The 16,926-nt window shown below is 37.9% G+C and overlaps 1 protein-coding gene and 1 pseudogene across 1 annotated transcript in view; one reads left to right on the forward strand and one right to left on the reverse strand.

Annotated features, from left to right (window-relative positions):
- Positions 1-5,711: 5,711 nt before the first annotated feature.
- LOC136857130 (U6 snRNA-associated Sm-like protein LSm2 pseudogene) lies at positions 5,712-6,686 on the forward strand (annotated as a pseudogene).
- Positions 6,687-6,816: 130 nt separating this feature from the next.
- Positions 6,817-16,926, reverse strand: part of LOC136857129 (uncharacterized) — a 139,121-nt gene continuing 129,011 nt past the window's right edge. The window contains exon 11 of the mRNA XM_067135539.2: positions 6,817-10,291. Coding sequence (XP_066991640.1) covers positions 10,124-10,291 — 168 coding nt within the window. The 3' untranslated portion in view covers positions 6,817-10,123. The remainder of the gene's footprint in view (positions 10,292-16,926) is intronic.

Here is a 16,926-nt window from a genome sequence, read left to right on the forward strand (position 1 = left end):
CAACTAGAAAACGAAACTCAGGAAAGTAAGGAATTTCAAGTTACCCAATTGCAGCAGTCAAGTTTTAGGGAAGAAGGGGGTCTGAGATTGCTCTTGATAAACTGTCAGAGTGTAGTAAATAAACAATTAAAATTCGGTACATTGATGGAATCTTATGAGACTGGTGTGGTGATAGGAGTGGAATCGCGGTTGAGAGAAGGGGTGGGTAATAGAGAAGTATTTCGAGAAGGGTACACGGTCTATCGTAGAGACCGAGAAGATAAAAATTGAGGGGGGTGTTTATTCTGGTGAAGGAAACTTATTGTTCACATGAATGGTTTACCGATGAAAGGGATGAAATATTAGGGATAAAATTAATTTGTGATAATATGAAGGAGGTGGGAATTATAGGAACATACAGGCCTGGAAGAGAGAAAATAGACATGGAAATATTAGAGAAACTAATAGATTATACTCATAAAAACAATAATAATGATGTGGTAATAATTGGGGGAGATCTAAACTTGCCAGAAGATGAATGGAATGGAGCTGCAAGTGAAGCCCATGAACAGAAACTGGCAAATAAGTTAATTTGGGAGGGAGGATTTACACAAGTAGTACAAGAACCAACTCGTCTCAATAACTTACTAGATGTCTTCTTGGTTAAACCATGGGAAATTGTTGATAAAACTGAGATAATTGAAGGAATAGGTGACCATAAGGCTGTAATAATGGATGTAGGACTCGTACCAAAAAGGCTTAATAAGAGGGTTACACAAGACAAGAAATTGTACAGAAAAACTAAAGTTGATGAATTTGGGACTTACCTTAAATCACAATTCAGTTGTTGGATAAGTGAAGGGAGTAATGTGGATACACTTTGGGCTAAATTTAAAGGAATCATTTGAGAAGGAGAGAAGAGATTTGTACCTGTTAAGAAGGGTAAAATGACCTCAGACCCTGTTTATTATACAAGGGAAATAAGAAAATTAAAAAGAAAATGTAGAATAGTAAACAAGAAAATCAAAGAAGGTAGCGAGAGTAGAGAAAGTAGAAAACAGCTAATGAGGGAACTGAATAGAGTGAAAAAGGAAGCAAAAGAGAATTATATGAATGGCATTCTTCAAGAACATAATGAACACAAAGGGAAATGGAAAAATCTGTATTCATATATCAGGAATCAAAAAGGAAAAGGAATCCAAATTCCTACAATGGTGGGAGAAGGGGGTGAACACTATTTAACAGATACTGAGAAAGCAAACCTCTTTAGTAGGGAATTCAGAGATTCAGTAGATGATTGTCAGGAGTTGGAAACCGAAACAGACGATAGAGAGGGAGAGACACAAATGGAAACAAGAAGCTTCTCATTCACAAATGAAGATATTTTCAGAGAAATCCAACTGCTCCAGCAAGGAAAAGCAGCAGGAAGTGATCAAATTACTGGGAAGGTGTTAAAGGCAATGGGGTGGTACATAGTGCCTTATTTAAAATTTCTCTTTGACTATGTCATAAATAATAGTGTAATACCAAAGGAATGGAAGGAATCTATAATAATGCCAATTTATAAAGGAAAGGGTGATAAAAGGAAACCAGAGAACTACAGACCAATCAGCCTGACCAGTATAGTTTGTAAAATACTGGAGAGTTTAATATCAAAGTACATCAGAGGGAAATGTGATGATAAAAATTGGTTCATGAGGAGCCAGTATGGATTTAGAAAGAAATTTTCTTGTGAGCCACAACTGGTGGGATTTCAGCAGGACATATCAGACCAGTTGGATTCAGGGGGCCAGTTAGATTACATAGCCATAGATCTTTCCAAAGTCTTTGTTAGAATGGAACATGGAATATTATTAAAGAAATTGGAGGGAATAGGATTGGACGTAAGGGTTATACGTTGGGTAAAATCATTTCTAAATTCAAGGGTTCAGAAAGTCAAAGTAGGAAATAACGTATCGCAGGAAGAGAAAGTTTGGAAGGGAATTGCACAGGGTAGTATAATCGGTCCATTGCTTTTCTTAATATACGTGAATGATTTAGGGAATGATATAACATCAAAAATAAGATTGTATGCAGATGACATAATTGTTTATAGGGAAATAAATACCATTGAGGATTGTTCAGAATTACAAAGGGACCTTGAGAGTATCCAACAATGGGTTGAAGAGAATAACATGAAGGTTAATGGAGACAAATCAACTGTTACAACATTTACAAACAGGAGTTTTAAAACTGAATTTGAATATACTTTGGATGGTGTAGTTATCCCAAAAGATGGCAAGTCCAAATAGTTAGGTGTAGGATTTGAAAGTAATTTGCACTGGAAGGGTCATGTGGATGGCATTGTTGGGAAAGCATACAGATCGTTACATGTCATAATGAGGGTACTTAAAGGATGCAACAAAGAATTAAAGGAGAAAAGTTACCTAAGTATGGTTCGTCCATTATTGGAATATGCAAACAGTGTTTGAGATCCTCACCACGAATACCTAATAAAAGAAATAGATAGTGTGCAGAGGAAAGCAGCAAGATTTGTAACAGGGGATTTCAGGAGAAAGAGTAGTGTATCAGAAATGTTAAAGGAACTTGGGTGGGAAACTTTAAGTAAGAGAAGGGAGAAAACTAGACTTATAGGATTATATAGAGCCTATACAGGAGAAGCAGCATGGGGAGATATCCGTGAGAGGCTTCAGTTGGAAAATAATTATATCGGCAGGACTGACCACAAATATAAAATTAGAAGGAATTTTAGCAGAAGCGATTGGTGTAAATTGTCATTCATTGGGAAGGGTGTGAAGGAGTGGAACAGTTTACCAGGGGTAGTGTTTGATCTTTTTCCAAAATCTGTACAGGTATTCAAGAAGAGAATAAACAGCAACAGGGAAAATAAATGAAATGTTAGAGGGCATTCGACCAGTGCAGGCTATTGTAAATAAAAAATGTGTGTTAAAAAAATTAATTCCATCCCCTGGTCCATGGAGTTTGGACAGCCAAATTAGGGGACTGCCTGTAGGGGTGAAGTACAGTGGGGACTTCAAGGGCCCTGGGACCGCTACGGTAGCTGTGAAGGCCGTTCAGGAACTCTGAAAAGGGGCTCTGGTTAAGACGCAGCAGGTCGTTATGCTACTTAGGTTCCAGAATGGGTAAAAAAAGAAAAGAAAAGTAAATGAAAGTAAATAAATGCAATGTAAATTTTAATCTTATACCGGTTGTACAGTATCATTTGAAGTAATTCCACATACTGTATATCAGTTGACTATATTTGTAAGTAGTTCAGGAGATATTTTAAGTAGAATTTTGTAAATATAAATTTATTAAGGATGAGCTGTGTGTTTAATAGAAAAAGTTGGTAGCGTAAATTGTATAATATTGTATTATAGGAAAATGTTCTCTTGTTAATTTAATATTTAGTGCTTGACAATAATGTATTTTAGTGTACCATTTGCCACCGAGGTAGACACCTCATTTGCAAATAAAGAGATTTGGTACACTTCATGGGCAATCATAACCTTTTATTAAATCCCAAAATTTGTTTTGAGGATATACTTTCGGAGGAAACATTTTCTCATCAGCATAACTTCATGTTATACATTTGCCAACCGTAAAACGAGCTTTGTGCCAACATCGTCACATGTTAGCGACATGGAGTTGTTGGTGTTAACGTAGACGTTATGTTTACATTTAACACCTGCAGGTCTTGGTGTGTTTTCAGGTGATTGAGTGTTTTGGTTCTAGATAATTTTTCTGTGCGTTATTATTAAAACTGATGGATTATAAATTGTGAGTAAGAGTTCGTAGTTTAGTTTCAACAAATAGTGTGTACGTCCATCTATTTAGCACAAGAAAGCAAAGCAATGTCACCTACGTACAGGCCATGAAGGCCCTTGTAGGAGTGGAAGATAAAGGCTTCCACCATTGTTAACCTCGGCACATGATGGGGTAGAGTGGTTAGCTCTACGCCTGGCCGCCTTTGCTCCTAGAAATTAACCTGGTACGCATTTTTGGTGTAGGCTGAGTGAACCTCAGGGCCATATGCACCTCCGGAAGTGGAAAACTCGTTTCTTAAATTTTACGACTTCCTGACGGGGATTCGAACCCACGTCCTTCCGGGCGAACCGAGCACGCCTTTACCGCCTCGGCCAGGCAGCCCCTATTTAGCACATGAATTCAGATCATTGTCGGGTCCTGTTAGTTTAGCAGAGTTTATAATGACCAACAACCTAGAGAGGACGTTCACTGAACTGAGTGCTTGAAACTGCTGAAATTTAATTCTTACAATCCCTATGACGTCTGTCGAAGCAGAAAGATGTTTTTCTACTTTGAATAAAATAAAAACTTCCTTAAGGAACTTTATGACCCAGGAAAGATTGTCGACCTTGGCGATGCTCTCTATAGAAAGAGATCGCTGATTGAAATCGCAGACTTCAATCAACGGATGACTGACAAGTTCGCATCAATGAAAAACAGGAGGGCGAATTTTCAATTCAAGTGAGGTAAGAATAACTGTAGTTATACTCTTATTTCCTGTATTTTAATTGCTGGATATATTTCAATTTTAACATGAATGCAGTTCATTACATACGGATACTGAGGATTCTTGTTATTTCTATTAGATTCTCATTTAAAATTGCAACATTGAAAATTTTGGTGCAACACCCAGTCTCTGATACGACCAGCCGCCACTGAGTCATAGTAGAGGGCGATGCTACCTTTTTTTTTTTTTTTTGCTTTTTAATTTAATATATTTAATGCAGCCAAATAGCCATAACAGATAATATAGGTTACATTGATGGGTTACATATTTGCATAATCACTTATAGACATTGTTCTTCTTGTACAGAATTCAATGTGGTACTGTTCACACGTTTTTCCACATAGTTTGCACTCACAGTCTATACTTGTGTCATGGAAGTGTTTTGATTTGCAGAGTAGGTGATGAAAACCGTGAACTGCTAATCTTGTAATGACATGTCTTAATTCAAAATTAGCTTTTGTCCACGAGCGATCTATCATTGCCCCTGTGCCATAGAAGTCTGGTTGGACTTCTTCTCTCTTCTCCGTCAGATTTGCTAGCAGTTTCTTTGATGCACCAGTGTTCGGTAGTGGCATACTTGTCCTGAGATCTTCTATAAGAAATGATTCCCTTGCGACGAGATATACAAGTCTAGATCGTGTCGTTTTTGTTACACCTATCACCTTCTTTATATACCGTAGTTCGCTTTCACCTTTTCCAAGGTTGATAAGTTCCTCGTTGTTAAATGTGTCCAGATAATTTCAATGCCATAAGTCATTATTGGAAGAATTTTTACTCTGAATAGTAACATTGCTGTCTCCAGACTAAGTGATCTAATGTTTTTTATATCATGCATTGCCATCATTGCTTGAGTTGCCTTTTCTGTGACATGTTTTGTGAAACAATATGCGCTCGATTGCAGGGTGATGCCTAAATATTTGAAGTCTGATACTATCTTTAATTTTTTATCCCGAATGAAGGTCTGTGCTGAGGCGGGTACTCTCCCTCCTTTCCTGAACACCATGGTGTCTGTTTTTGAGATGCTACCATTTAAATGTAGTTGAACTGTAGGTAAATGGTCTCTACTGTATTTGTCCCAATTTCATAGATATTCAAGACTGCCAACATAAGAATACAAAAACAACAACAGAAATAAATAAACAGTGTTACTGGATAAAGAGCAAAGCTAGGCCCAATAACAGACTGTCATACTAGAAGAAGAAGAACCCATCCAATTTGAAAATTAAACACCTACTTGGGCTGGAAGAGTGCGGTTTTCTGCGGTACTGTCTGATAGCAAGGGATATTTTTTGTTGTACTTGATCCTACCCTGAATATAAAATACTTCAGCTTTTCTTAAGCCGTGATATTTGAAGTAATAGTTTTGTAACTGTGATCTCTGCATAGTCTTAACAATGTTGTTCTACTCGTTCTTCAAGTCTTTGGTTGGAAAAGATGTTGTTGTTGAATTGAAAAATGACTTGAGCATGTGTGGAACTTTACATTCAATTGATCAGTACTTGAATATTAAGCTGACAGACATAAGTGGTACTGATCCAGACAAGTATCCTCCCTACATGCTGTCTGTGAAAAGTGTCTTCATCCGAGGTTCTGTTGTACGATATGTACAGCTTCCACCCGAGGACGTTGATACTCAGTTACTTCAAGATGCAGCAAGGAAGGAGGCAGCTATGGCAGTGCGATAAAGTAGGCGGAATTATTTCTGCATTCCCCGTGTCATGTTCGGCAATTCTTTCTTCTGCATTGTATTCCCGTTACTTTTTATTGTCGCTTCTTTGAGATGCTGATGTGTTTCATTAAGTTGTGTGGTACATATCCTGAAGGTGGTTATGATTTTGTATATAATGTCTCCATGTGTAAAACAGACTTAAGGCTCGAAAACTTCAGTTGAATGATAAAATATCCTTTTTCTTTGTGTGTTTCCGAATGTAACTTTTGAATGCAATGTCATCGAGATAAACAGAAGGTACATAGTGAGAGGGCTATTGTGCTTCCAAGTTTCTTATTGATGTAATGTTATGCAATGAGACTTAAATTCTTCGTTCATGCATTGTTCTTACTTTGTTCACTGTATTCATATTATTTGAACTGCAATTGTGTTCTATAAGGCAGTTATTTTTGTGTTCTAGCCTTTCATTCGAGATTTGAGATTAAAGATTTGTATATCCAGTAACGTGTTAAAGTACTGTAGGCTATGTTGACTTTATTGAGGTACCGTATGGAAAAAAGTGGATTTTAGAAGTAGTGCCGGTGATTTGTAATATTTTGGTAAATTCCATTTGTATAGTCCCTATAACAGGAATACTTGCCAGGGGGAAGCAGAGAGGGGGGTGTATGTCTAAATGCATTTATAACATTGTATACATGATATGGGCTTATGCCTTGTCAAGAAAACAAGGTGATACCGTACTCTTTACATTTCACAGAGAACTGCTCCGCGTCTTCAGAAGAAAACCTAGACTGTTCCCGAGGAAGTCGTCTACAATAATGAAGGTTTTCTTGTGAAGACGCAGAGCAAAGTTTTCTTCGCAACGCAGAGTTTCATCTTGTTTTCTTGACACAGCATAAGCCGAAAAGCCCATATCGCGTATACAAGTATGGGTCATGAAAACATCAGTGTTAGCATAAAATATTACTGTACTAGCTGATGTACCTGTGCTTCGCTACGGGATTCTCAGAAAGACTGACTTTGTGGTTTTCTCAACCTGAAATCAACATAGGTCATTACAAAAACGTAAGTATGAATGTAGCGATTAAAAGCAATGCTATCATATAAAATACTCGATCAAATGGAAAGCCGCACGTTTTATCACTTTTAACGAACAGTGCTGCGGTTAGATTGCGGTGCCAATCTAATAGTCCAAAGTTCCAGAGCTGGGATGACCAGGCCGCAGATTGCCATGAACACTCATCTGCCATTATTCCGCTAAATATGCACACTGTTCATTCCAATCAGTGCCTCAGAGTAGGGAATGAATAGCCTGAATGCTATGATGGTCCAGTGTGTTACATACCAGTAGTATCAGAAAATTTAAAAACCAGGGGAATGGCATGCTAAAGAAGAAAGTTATCTAACTCCCCAGCTACTTCCAATCAATATTCAGGCAGGCTGTTACACTCTGTACGACTGGGCGAGTTGACCGTGTGATTAGCGGTGCACAGCTGTGAGCTTGCATCCGAGAGATAATGGATTCGAACCCCATTGTCGGCAGCGCTGATGATGGTATTCCGTGGTTTCCCACTTTCACACCAGTCAAATGCTGGGCCTGTACCTTAAGGCCTAAGGCACTCCTAGCCCTTTCCTATCCCATCGTCGCCATAAAACCTATCTATGTCGGTGCGACGTAAATCAAATAAAAAATACTCTGTATGCAGCAGTAATCCTATCTACCGGAGATGAAGGGCAACAGATGACACAAAGCACATCACGACAAACAATGGTCAATGTAATGTTATTGTTGATCAATGTTATGAGCTTTCTGTATTGTAGGCCTTCACATTTAGTTTTCTTTCGACTCTGTGATTTGTAAAATATTTTATACCATAAACTGTAGTTTCTTATTCTCCGACTTCACATACCGATTTTCATTAAATACTGTTTACCCATTTCTGGTTACTCGGCGCTGATATGCACTTAGTAACAAAAATTCAAAATCATGAATATCTTTGTGATCATAGCCAGTACGGTAACAATGTACAGTATAAGACATGAATAATAGGAAATTTAATACTATATAACCATACTTGTGTAGCATTCATCGATTACACCTTTAATAAGAAATATTTGAGAATTACATTTTAGGCCTTCCCCTAAACTACAATTTCACTCAGCGTGAATAAAATAATTTACAGCCCAGACTATTGCGACTTATCCCCCAACTTTGCATACCCATTTTCTTTAAAATACGACCACTAATAACATAAATAGTCGAGAATTCAACTTTAGGCCTTCCCCTAAACTACCATTTCACTCAGCGTGAGTGAAATGATTTATAGCCTAGATTGTAGAGGCTCATCCCCCGACTTCACATATCGATTTTCATTAGACCACTAATAACATAAATAGTTGAGAATTCAATTTTAGGCCTTCCCCTAAACTACCATTTCACTCAGCGTGAGTAAAATGATTCATAGCCTAGATTGTAGAGGCTCATCCCCTGACTTCACATACCGATTTTCATTAAATTCTCTTCAACCGTTTTCTCGTGATGCGTGTACATACAGACAGAAATTACGGAAAAGTAAAAAGTGCATTTTCTTGTTACTATGGACATGACCGATACAGAAATACCATTATTTTCAAATTCTGAGCAATGTACAGACAAAACTCTTATTTTATATATATAGATTGCTAAAATAATAGTGAGAATTACAATAATTCCATTAATATCTATATTGATGATGTTTGTTCTGATCTCTGTGTAGGTTGTAACAGTCATCTATGAAACTTTAATTGATTTGGTGAATAATGAGCATGACGAGAACTATAGTGCTACTATACGCTAGATGACACTGAAGATATATCACTAATAAAAGAAAGATAACACTATAACAGGTCAATGTAGGAAGAGGGAACTATGGAAAGAAGAGAAATGAACGAACATGAATTCACAAAAGAACATCTTAATGCACTGCAATCTTCACATAGATATACTCTCTCTCTCTACCTATTAATCCTAGTTCTTTTACATCCTTTTTTTCTTTTTCCTCAAACCCTGCCAAGCTGGATTCTGCATCCCAGCTTCATCAGGACAAGCTTCAAAACAGATTGAAGAGAGTATCTGGAGAGATATTTAGTCTTAATTTTGGGAATGTAGCATAAAAAGAAAGCAAGATAAACAGAGGAAAGGAGATACAAAAAATTAGGTTTATGCAGGTGGTTGAAAATTAGGAACATCGAACAAACAGAAGATTATTTTTTTTAACAATTGGCTTTGTCGGACTGACACAGATAGGTCTTATGGTGATGATGGGACAGGAGTGGGGAGGAAGTGGCCGTGGCCTTAATTAAGGTACAGCTCCAGCATTTGCCTGGTGTGAAAATGGGAAACCAAGGAAAACCATCTTCAGGACTGCCGATAGTAGGGTTCAAACCCACTATCTCTCGAATGCAAGCTCACTGCTGCGCACCCCTAACCACAGGGTCAGCTCGCTCAGTAACAGAAGAAGAAATGAATCTATTGGATCATTGTCCTACTATTCTGTCCATAACATTTTCATAACAGACACCATACCAAGTCTCACTGTTGCATCACATGTATTATCTATTGAGACACTGTCTAATAGCTTCCTCCCCAGACTTGGACTCTTCCATTTCCTTGCTTTAAAATTGTGCTGTAGTACAATGTTATGGTGAATCAGTTGCCTATAAAAGAAAATGGTTTTCCAAAAAAACTATCTAAAATAAAAATATTAAGATTGTTATTAGTAACAAATCTTATGCTGCATTTCCTCTTCTAGTCTTCACATCTTTGATTTTATTTTATTTATTGGAAGGTTTGGAAAAGATAAATGTGAATCTTAGTAGTGTTCAAATAGTTGTCTGCTGATATTGCATGAAGTGTAACAAGAATAAGAACATACGTTCTATAATTTTTATTGTTTTTATTTTCAAGTAAATGCATTTACATCAATCCATTTAAGGTACTCAGATACCCTAGTGTAGAGATCTGGAAATGCAGGGATCACAGCACAGCCCGTCACTCCAAAACTTACAATACCAACAAGTACGTCACTTCCATCAGGCTCTTCTATTGTTAGAGGACCTCCGCTGTCACCCTGGCATCAGAAATATAATATTTTGTAATATACCGATAGACAAAGTACATATATATATATAAACAATCACATCTTGCAGTAATTTAAAATATTATGTACAGTTATGATTTACAAGGAACACTGTTTCCTCTTAAATGTGAACCACAAAGTCTCCTTTATCAAAAGATTATTTGCCAGGTTGTCAAAACTTTCTACTCTTTCACAAACAGATCTGTTTTTGTACCATATGTATTGCTGTTTTTGTACCAAATATATTGCAATATTTTCTAAAATCGCAGTGCCAGTATTTGTCTGTGTACAATATTGATTGTGATTTTAATATGAGAGCAGTTCTGTTTTAACACAGCTAATCCAGACTTAACCAGTACTGGTACTGTTTAATGGGAGTGGTAGCACTGCCCATTGTGTGCTAGCATTCAGTCACTCCAATTTTAATAGTACATGCAACAAAACGAGCACTGCATCAATCCTCTTAAGATATTCAGTTATCCTGGTGTAGAGATCTGGAAATGTGCATGTCTGACATGCATGCACGTTGTGAGGACAGTTCCTGATGCCTACTGTAGTGCTTACTTGAGTATGGCAGTCTGCAGTTGGAGTAGTGATAATGATACAACAGAGGAGGTGTTTTATCTTCAAACACTATTTGTGCTCATATGGAGTGGGGCATCAAAATGGACAGAGCTTGTGCTGTTTTAAAGAGCAGACCAGGAGCGATTTAAGAAGGCAGCATCAAGTAACACAACAACGTTATCTGTCATATATTATCAATCTTGTGACAACAGAAGGGGATTACTGGTTGCCCAAGGACTGTCACAACAAACAAGAATCACGGACGATTTCTCCAGCAGGTATTACAGTTCCCAAAGCATAGTCTGCTATGAACATCGTTGAAACTTGGTGTGAAAGATAGGTCTGTTTGGATGTATAAAGAGCTGGGGGATTTCTGTACCAAATTTAAGTTGCACAGCATCTAAAAATGGATGAATGCACTTGAGTACAGTATTGTAGCTAAGTGTTGGCCATGGTGTACGCAGACCCAGATTTCTTGTGCAACATATGGTTTACAGATGAGACATATTCACCATTATGGCTACTTCAACCAACAATCGACCCATTTTCTAGGGTTTGAACAGCGTGATGTTATCATACAAAAACTTCTGTACAGTGTGCTGGTTATGTTTTGATGTGCTATGTCCAGACATAGGATATTGCACCTTTTTTCTTTGAGGATGATGCAGGAAATCTGCTAATAGATATTGCTAACAGTAAACCAGGGATGCTACAGAGACTTCATTACTGCCCATTCATACGGAATTGGTCATGCCTGAAACCTGCCTCTGCAACAACAATTTGATTCAGACAGATGAAGTTACAGCCACACCACTAAAGACTTGCCCTTCTACAACAACACTTTAGAGATAGCTTAATTTCCCATGGAATTGAATGCCCGTACCTTTCCCACTTTCCATATCTCATGCTTAGAGTAAATTAATGTATTATTAGGGTCCACCTTTTCAATACAAAATGTAAAGAGTTTACATAAATGATTAGGGACTAGTTTCGACCTAGTACTAGGTCATTGTCAGCCTAAAGCAAAATTAAAACACAAATACCGAAGAAATTAAACAATGTAAAGACACATAAGATCTCGTAAAAGTACATACCATGTGAGATATTGTGCAGCACTATGTTAAAAAATAACTTTATGAAAGAGATTCATAAAAAGTCCAGTGCGCGTTAAAAAGATGTTATAGATAGGAATCTTTGAGTTGCTGGATATGAAGATTAGAATATGCTGGCTCCTTTAAGATGCTGGTATCCAACTGAAGAACCACTGAGCCGAAGTACGTTGTTTATTTATGAATAAAGTCCAGTGCGCATTAAAAAGATGTTATAGAAAGGAATTCTTGAGTTGCTGGATAAGGAGATTAGAATATGCTGGCTCCTTTAGGATGCTGGTATCCAGTTGAAGAACCACTGAGCTGAAGTCACATCATTTATATACGATTAAAGTCCAGTGCGCCGTATAGCATTAAAAAGTTGTTCAGGATGGAAATTTTTCAGTTGTGGGTCAAGGAATTCAATATATGCTGGCTTCTTAAATGTGCTGCTGTATATTCGAAGAACAACTGAGATGAAGTTACGTCGTTTTTTAAGATATTCATAGACGTAAAAACACACAAATGCTGGAAATGCTCTTCAGTTTTTTGGAACTTGAAGGAAGGTAATTGTTGCGCGTGGAGGCTTAAGAATCCAGAAATGCGCTACATTATGTTAAAAAATATAGATCCATAAAAAGGTCCAGTGCGCCGTATAAAAGTAACAAGTTGTAAAAGTAATCCTTAAGTTGTTGGTCATGGAAATCAAAAAAGGTTGGTTTTCAAGCGATGCTGCTGTTCATTCAGAGATCAATTGAAATTACAGTAACATTGTCTTCTCAGGATGTTTATAAACTTGAAATAAATGTCGATGCGAAGTAAGATGCTAGAAGAAAATTCTTCTGTTTCTAGAATCTTGAAGGACGATGGATGTTACGCGAGGAGGATTAACATATATGGAGTTAAATAAAGTTGGATAGAAATTCGCAGTTCAGTGCAGACCATACATTTGACTCTGAATAAATGAAATTTGGTCAGGTGGAAGAAAATATTTAAATAAAATATGTCATAAGGGAATTAATACATGTTGTAATAAGCTGAAGAGAGAAATGGTGGGGTAGGTGAGGTTCAAAGGAAATCTTGAGGAGGTGAAGGGAAAAAAAGAAAAACGGTAGGAGAAAAGGGGGAGGGGTAAGAGGGTAATAAGGTGGGGCTGAGGGATGTGGGAATGTGGAAGATTGTTTAAGAAAAGTTTTATGAATAGAATGAAAAATCGGACCTTTAATATTTGATTTTGATTGTCTGAAAAGCTGAATGAGCAGGTTAAAAAGAATGCTCGGTTTTATAGAAATGTCATTAAGATTGAAGTTTGGATTAAAATATTGGTCCAGATGTATAAAACAATTTTCTGTTATGTTAAGGAAGGGTCCTTTATTCATAATTTTGAAAATTACCATATCATGTTTAATGTCTGAAAATTTATGGTTATAATCATTCTTGTGTTGACCAACTGCTGAAAATTTATTGTATTTTAGGGCATTGACATTTTCATTTAATTAATATCTCATGCTCCCAACCTGTTCATCAACAATCTACAGGACCGTTATGAATAATGCGTGAAATGTGAGGGTGCACATTTTGAACGTGTGCAGTACTGACAGAGTTAGATGCATTTTGCTGTCATTAGTTTGCTTGTTATAATGATGTTCAGAGCATATGCCTATTTGTCATTTCAGTAGCCTACTGTTTGTTTTGCTGCAGACTATATTTATAGGTGAACGATAGTATCAAGTTTAAGGTTCAGTCATTTACTGAACCTGAAGCCATTGGTTAGTGTTCCTTGTTATGTAGTTGCTCAAACTATTCCATTTTTACTCCAAAGGAATCATAGTAAATGTCAAAATCATAGAATATATATTGGTTAGTATTCTTTGCTAGGCAATTGCTCAAACCAGTGAGAGAAGTGTGAAAAGACCAGAGGCAATATACCACCCAAAGATTTTCCCACTGGCATGCCTCTAAGAAAACAATGTAGTATGATGTTTAAGATTTTCATTTAGAAACTTCCAGACTGCTTTTAATCCTGGAGGTGCAACTTCTGATTCTCTTTGTTTCATACAACTGTTTTCATCAGCACTGTGACGTCCCTTTCCTAACTATATTTTCACATAGGCCTATTTATTAGGCTTGAAATTGTGTACTGAGGCCTTTCTCAATTGCAGGAACATAAAGTTTCTGACAGTTTTCGCTTGCAGTCAGCTCTCCTTTCAGGGGAATATACACTCATATTCATAAAAAACAGAACGCCTTGAAAGACTAGAGATAGGAAGTTCATATTCGCAGGACATGCTCATTAGCATGTTCTGCAGAAACTATCAGCATTTCAGTCATCAGTCATCTAGGTTCAGCATGTGTCCTGTTGCCTAGTAGGCACTGGGTCCTCCATGGGCACTGGTTACTTGTTCCATGCGTGATGGCATTGACTCGTATAAGGCGCGAATAGCCATCCATGCTGCATTCACCTGGTTCCACAGTTCATCTTTGGTGGTTGGCATTGGGTCACAGCGCCGCACCCGTCGCTTCTCCATATCCCACACATTTTCGATTGATAACAAGTCCGGTGATCGGGCGGGCCAGGGCAACAGTCTGACATCCTGTGACAACAAGAAGGCACGCGTTCGTGCAGCAACATGTGATCGCGCATTGTCCTGCTGAAATATGGCGTCTGGGGTGTCGTGCAGAGAGGGTATGACTACAGGTCGCAGCATGTCATTCACATAGGTCAAACTGGTCACAGTGCCCTGGACACGCACGAACTGTGATTTGTGGTTGTACGCAGTATCATCAGACACCATAAGGCCTAGAGTTGGCGCTGTATGTCTTGTGTGAATTCAGTCAATGTGATGCCTCTCTCCCTGTCTGCAGTGAACCAAAATGCGGCCATCATTTTCAAACATACAGAACCTGGATTCGTCCGAAAACACTTTCTGCTGCCATTCCTGTCCCCAGCGATGTCGTTCTATTCACCATTGCAGTCTAGCATATTTATACGCATTAGTCAAAGCTAGGCGGAGAAGTGGACGACGCGCCGGTAACCTAGACTTAATAAACGGTGACGGACTGTCACTCCTGATAGTGTACGATGTGTTACACTGTTGTGCCAGAGCAGAGGAGGATGCAGATCAGTCCTGCAATGCCATTCGGATGAGGTGTTGATCTTCTTGGGGGGGGTTATGTGTTCTGTATGGTCTGACCAGACCCATCTCGTTGTGTTCTATGGTGTTCCGTGAACCATTCTGTACACATCCGTTGCACTGCCGACACAATTCGTCCCACACGAGCAGCAATTTCCAGGATGGATGCATTACATTCTCTCATGCCAGTTATGTGCCCTCTTTCAAACTCACTCATTTGGCAGTGCGGTTTTCACATACGTCTGCGAGGCATCCTGCACATCTGCTCGAGTCACACTGATTCATCACCTTCGGTTTATAGCGACAACGAGAGCTGCAGGCACATTTTACCAGTCGATGGTGGTACGCCGACATATCGATGTCGACCTTGAACCTGAGGACCGACATAGTTCAAATGCTAATCATTTCTTCAGAACATACTAATGCACATGTCCTGTGAATATGAACTTCCTATCTCTAGTCTTTCAAGGTGTTCTTTTTTTTTTATGAACATGGGTGTATTACATTCATCCCATTGAAAGAACGCCCATATTCTGCGGTTGATACAATCATGGTTTTCACAGTTCAAAGCAGAGGTTTCAAATCATCTGACATTGTTTTGTCTTATGCATACAGCTTAAAAGCTGTTATCAGTCGTCACTGATCTGCATTTGGGACTCGTCCAGGTGGCATGTTCCCTATTAGTTGACTACCTAATCTTTTCTTAATTAAATGAACTTTGAAATTTATTGAACATTTTCCTTGATAAATGTTTCCATTCCCTAATTCCTGTTCCTATGAATGAAATTTTGCCCAAATTTGTCCTCTTAAATTAAACTTTATCTTCATATTATGATCTTTTCTACCTTTAAAAGCTCAATTCAAGCTTATCTACTAATGTCAATCCATGCCATTTCTCCACTGGCAGTTTGGAACATATCGCTTAGTCGAACAGCTCGTCTCCTTACTCCCACATCTTCCCAGCCCAAAGTTTGCAAAATTTTCATAACAGTACTCTTTCGTCGGGAATCGCCCAGAGCAAATCTTGCTACTTTCATTTCGATCTTTTCCAGTTCTCGAATCAAGTAATCCTGGTGTGGGTCCCTACACTGGAACTATATTCTAATTGTTGGGTCTTAACCAGAGACTGTCCCGCTATAGGAACTGAAATATAAACTTCGGGCCAATTGTTTACTCTAAAATTTGCAGATTATTTAAAAGTTCTTCATACTTTATTGCTAAAGATTGTGAGTTTGAGGAAGATAATCTAGAAGATTACCTAGATTACTTAGCCTTCTCTTTTCCTATTCTTCCACAAATGCACTGTAGAAAGCATTTCCATCAAGCTTGCACATTAGTCTTCCAGTTTCATGCAAGTTCACACCATTAAGTTTCTTACACTCAGCTGCAGTTTTGCTAACTCTGTGTACCTTGAAACCTAAACCAGACATGCCGACTGTGGTTTAAATGAAGTCTTAACATAAATTCCTGTATTGTCAATGATTAACACTTTATTTTCATCACTAACACCTAATAAACATTATAAATAACTTACCCTGTTTAAACAGTTTACCAGTAGTACTTGTGTTTTGTAATAAATAGATAAGGTGTATCTGTGCAGATACTGGCAACAATGGCCATCATAAGCTACATGTTGCAACCTTCTAAACTCAATTATATTACATAACTTGCTCGAAAAGAACAAAATATTTGTGTTGAAATCAGTTCTAGAACAAGGATAATACTGGCAGAACTATGCACTTATACAAATTCATTATTACTCTTGAAAGCTACTGTTGTCTGGAATGGAAACTAATGGCAATTTGCAAATCATCTTACTTCCCACACTGGATTAATCTAT

This window comes from Anabrus simplex, chromosome 1, assembly GCF_040414725.1.
Source record: "Anabrus simplex isolate iqAnaSimp1 chromosome 1, ASM4041472v1, whole genome shotgun sequence".
Taxonomy (NCBI): Eukaryota; Metazoa; Arthropoda; class Insecta; order Orthoptera; family Tettigoniidae; genus Anabrus; species Anabrus simplex.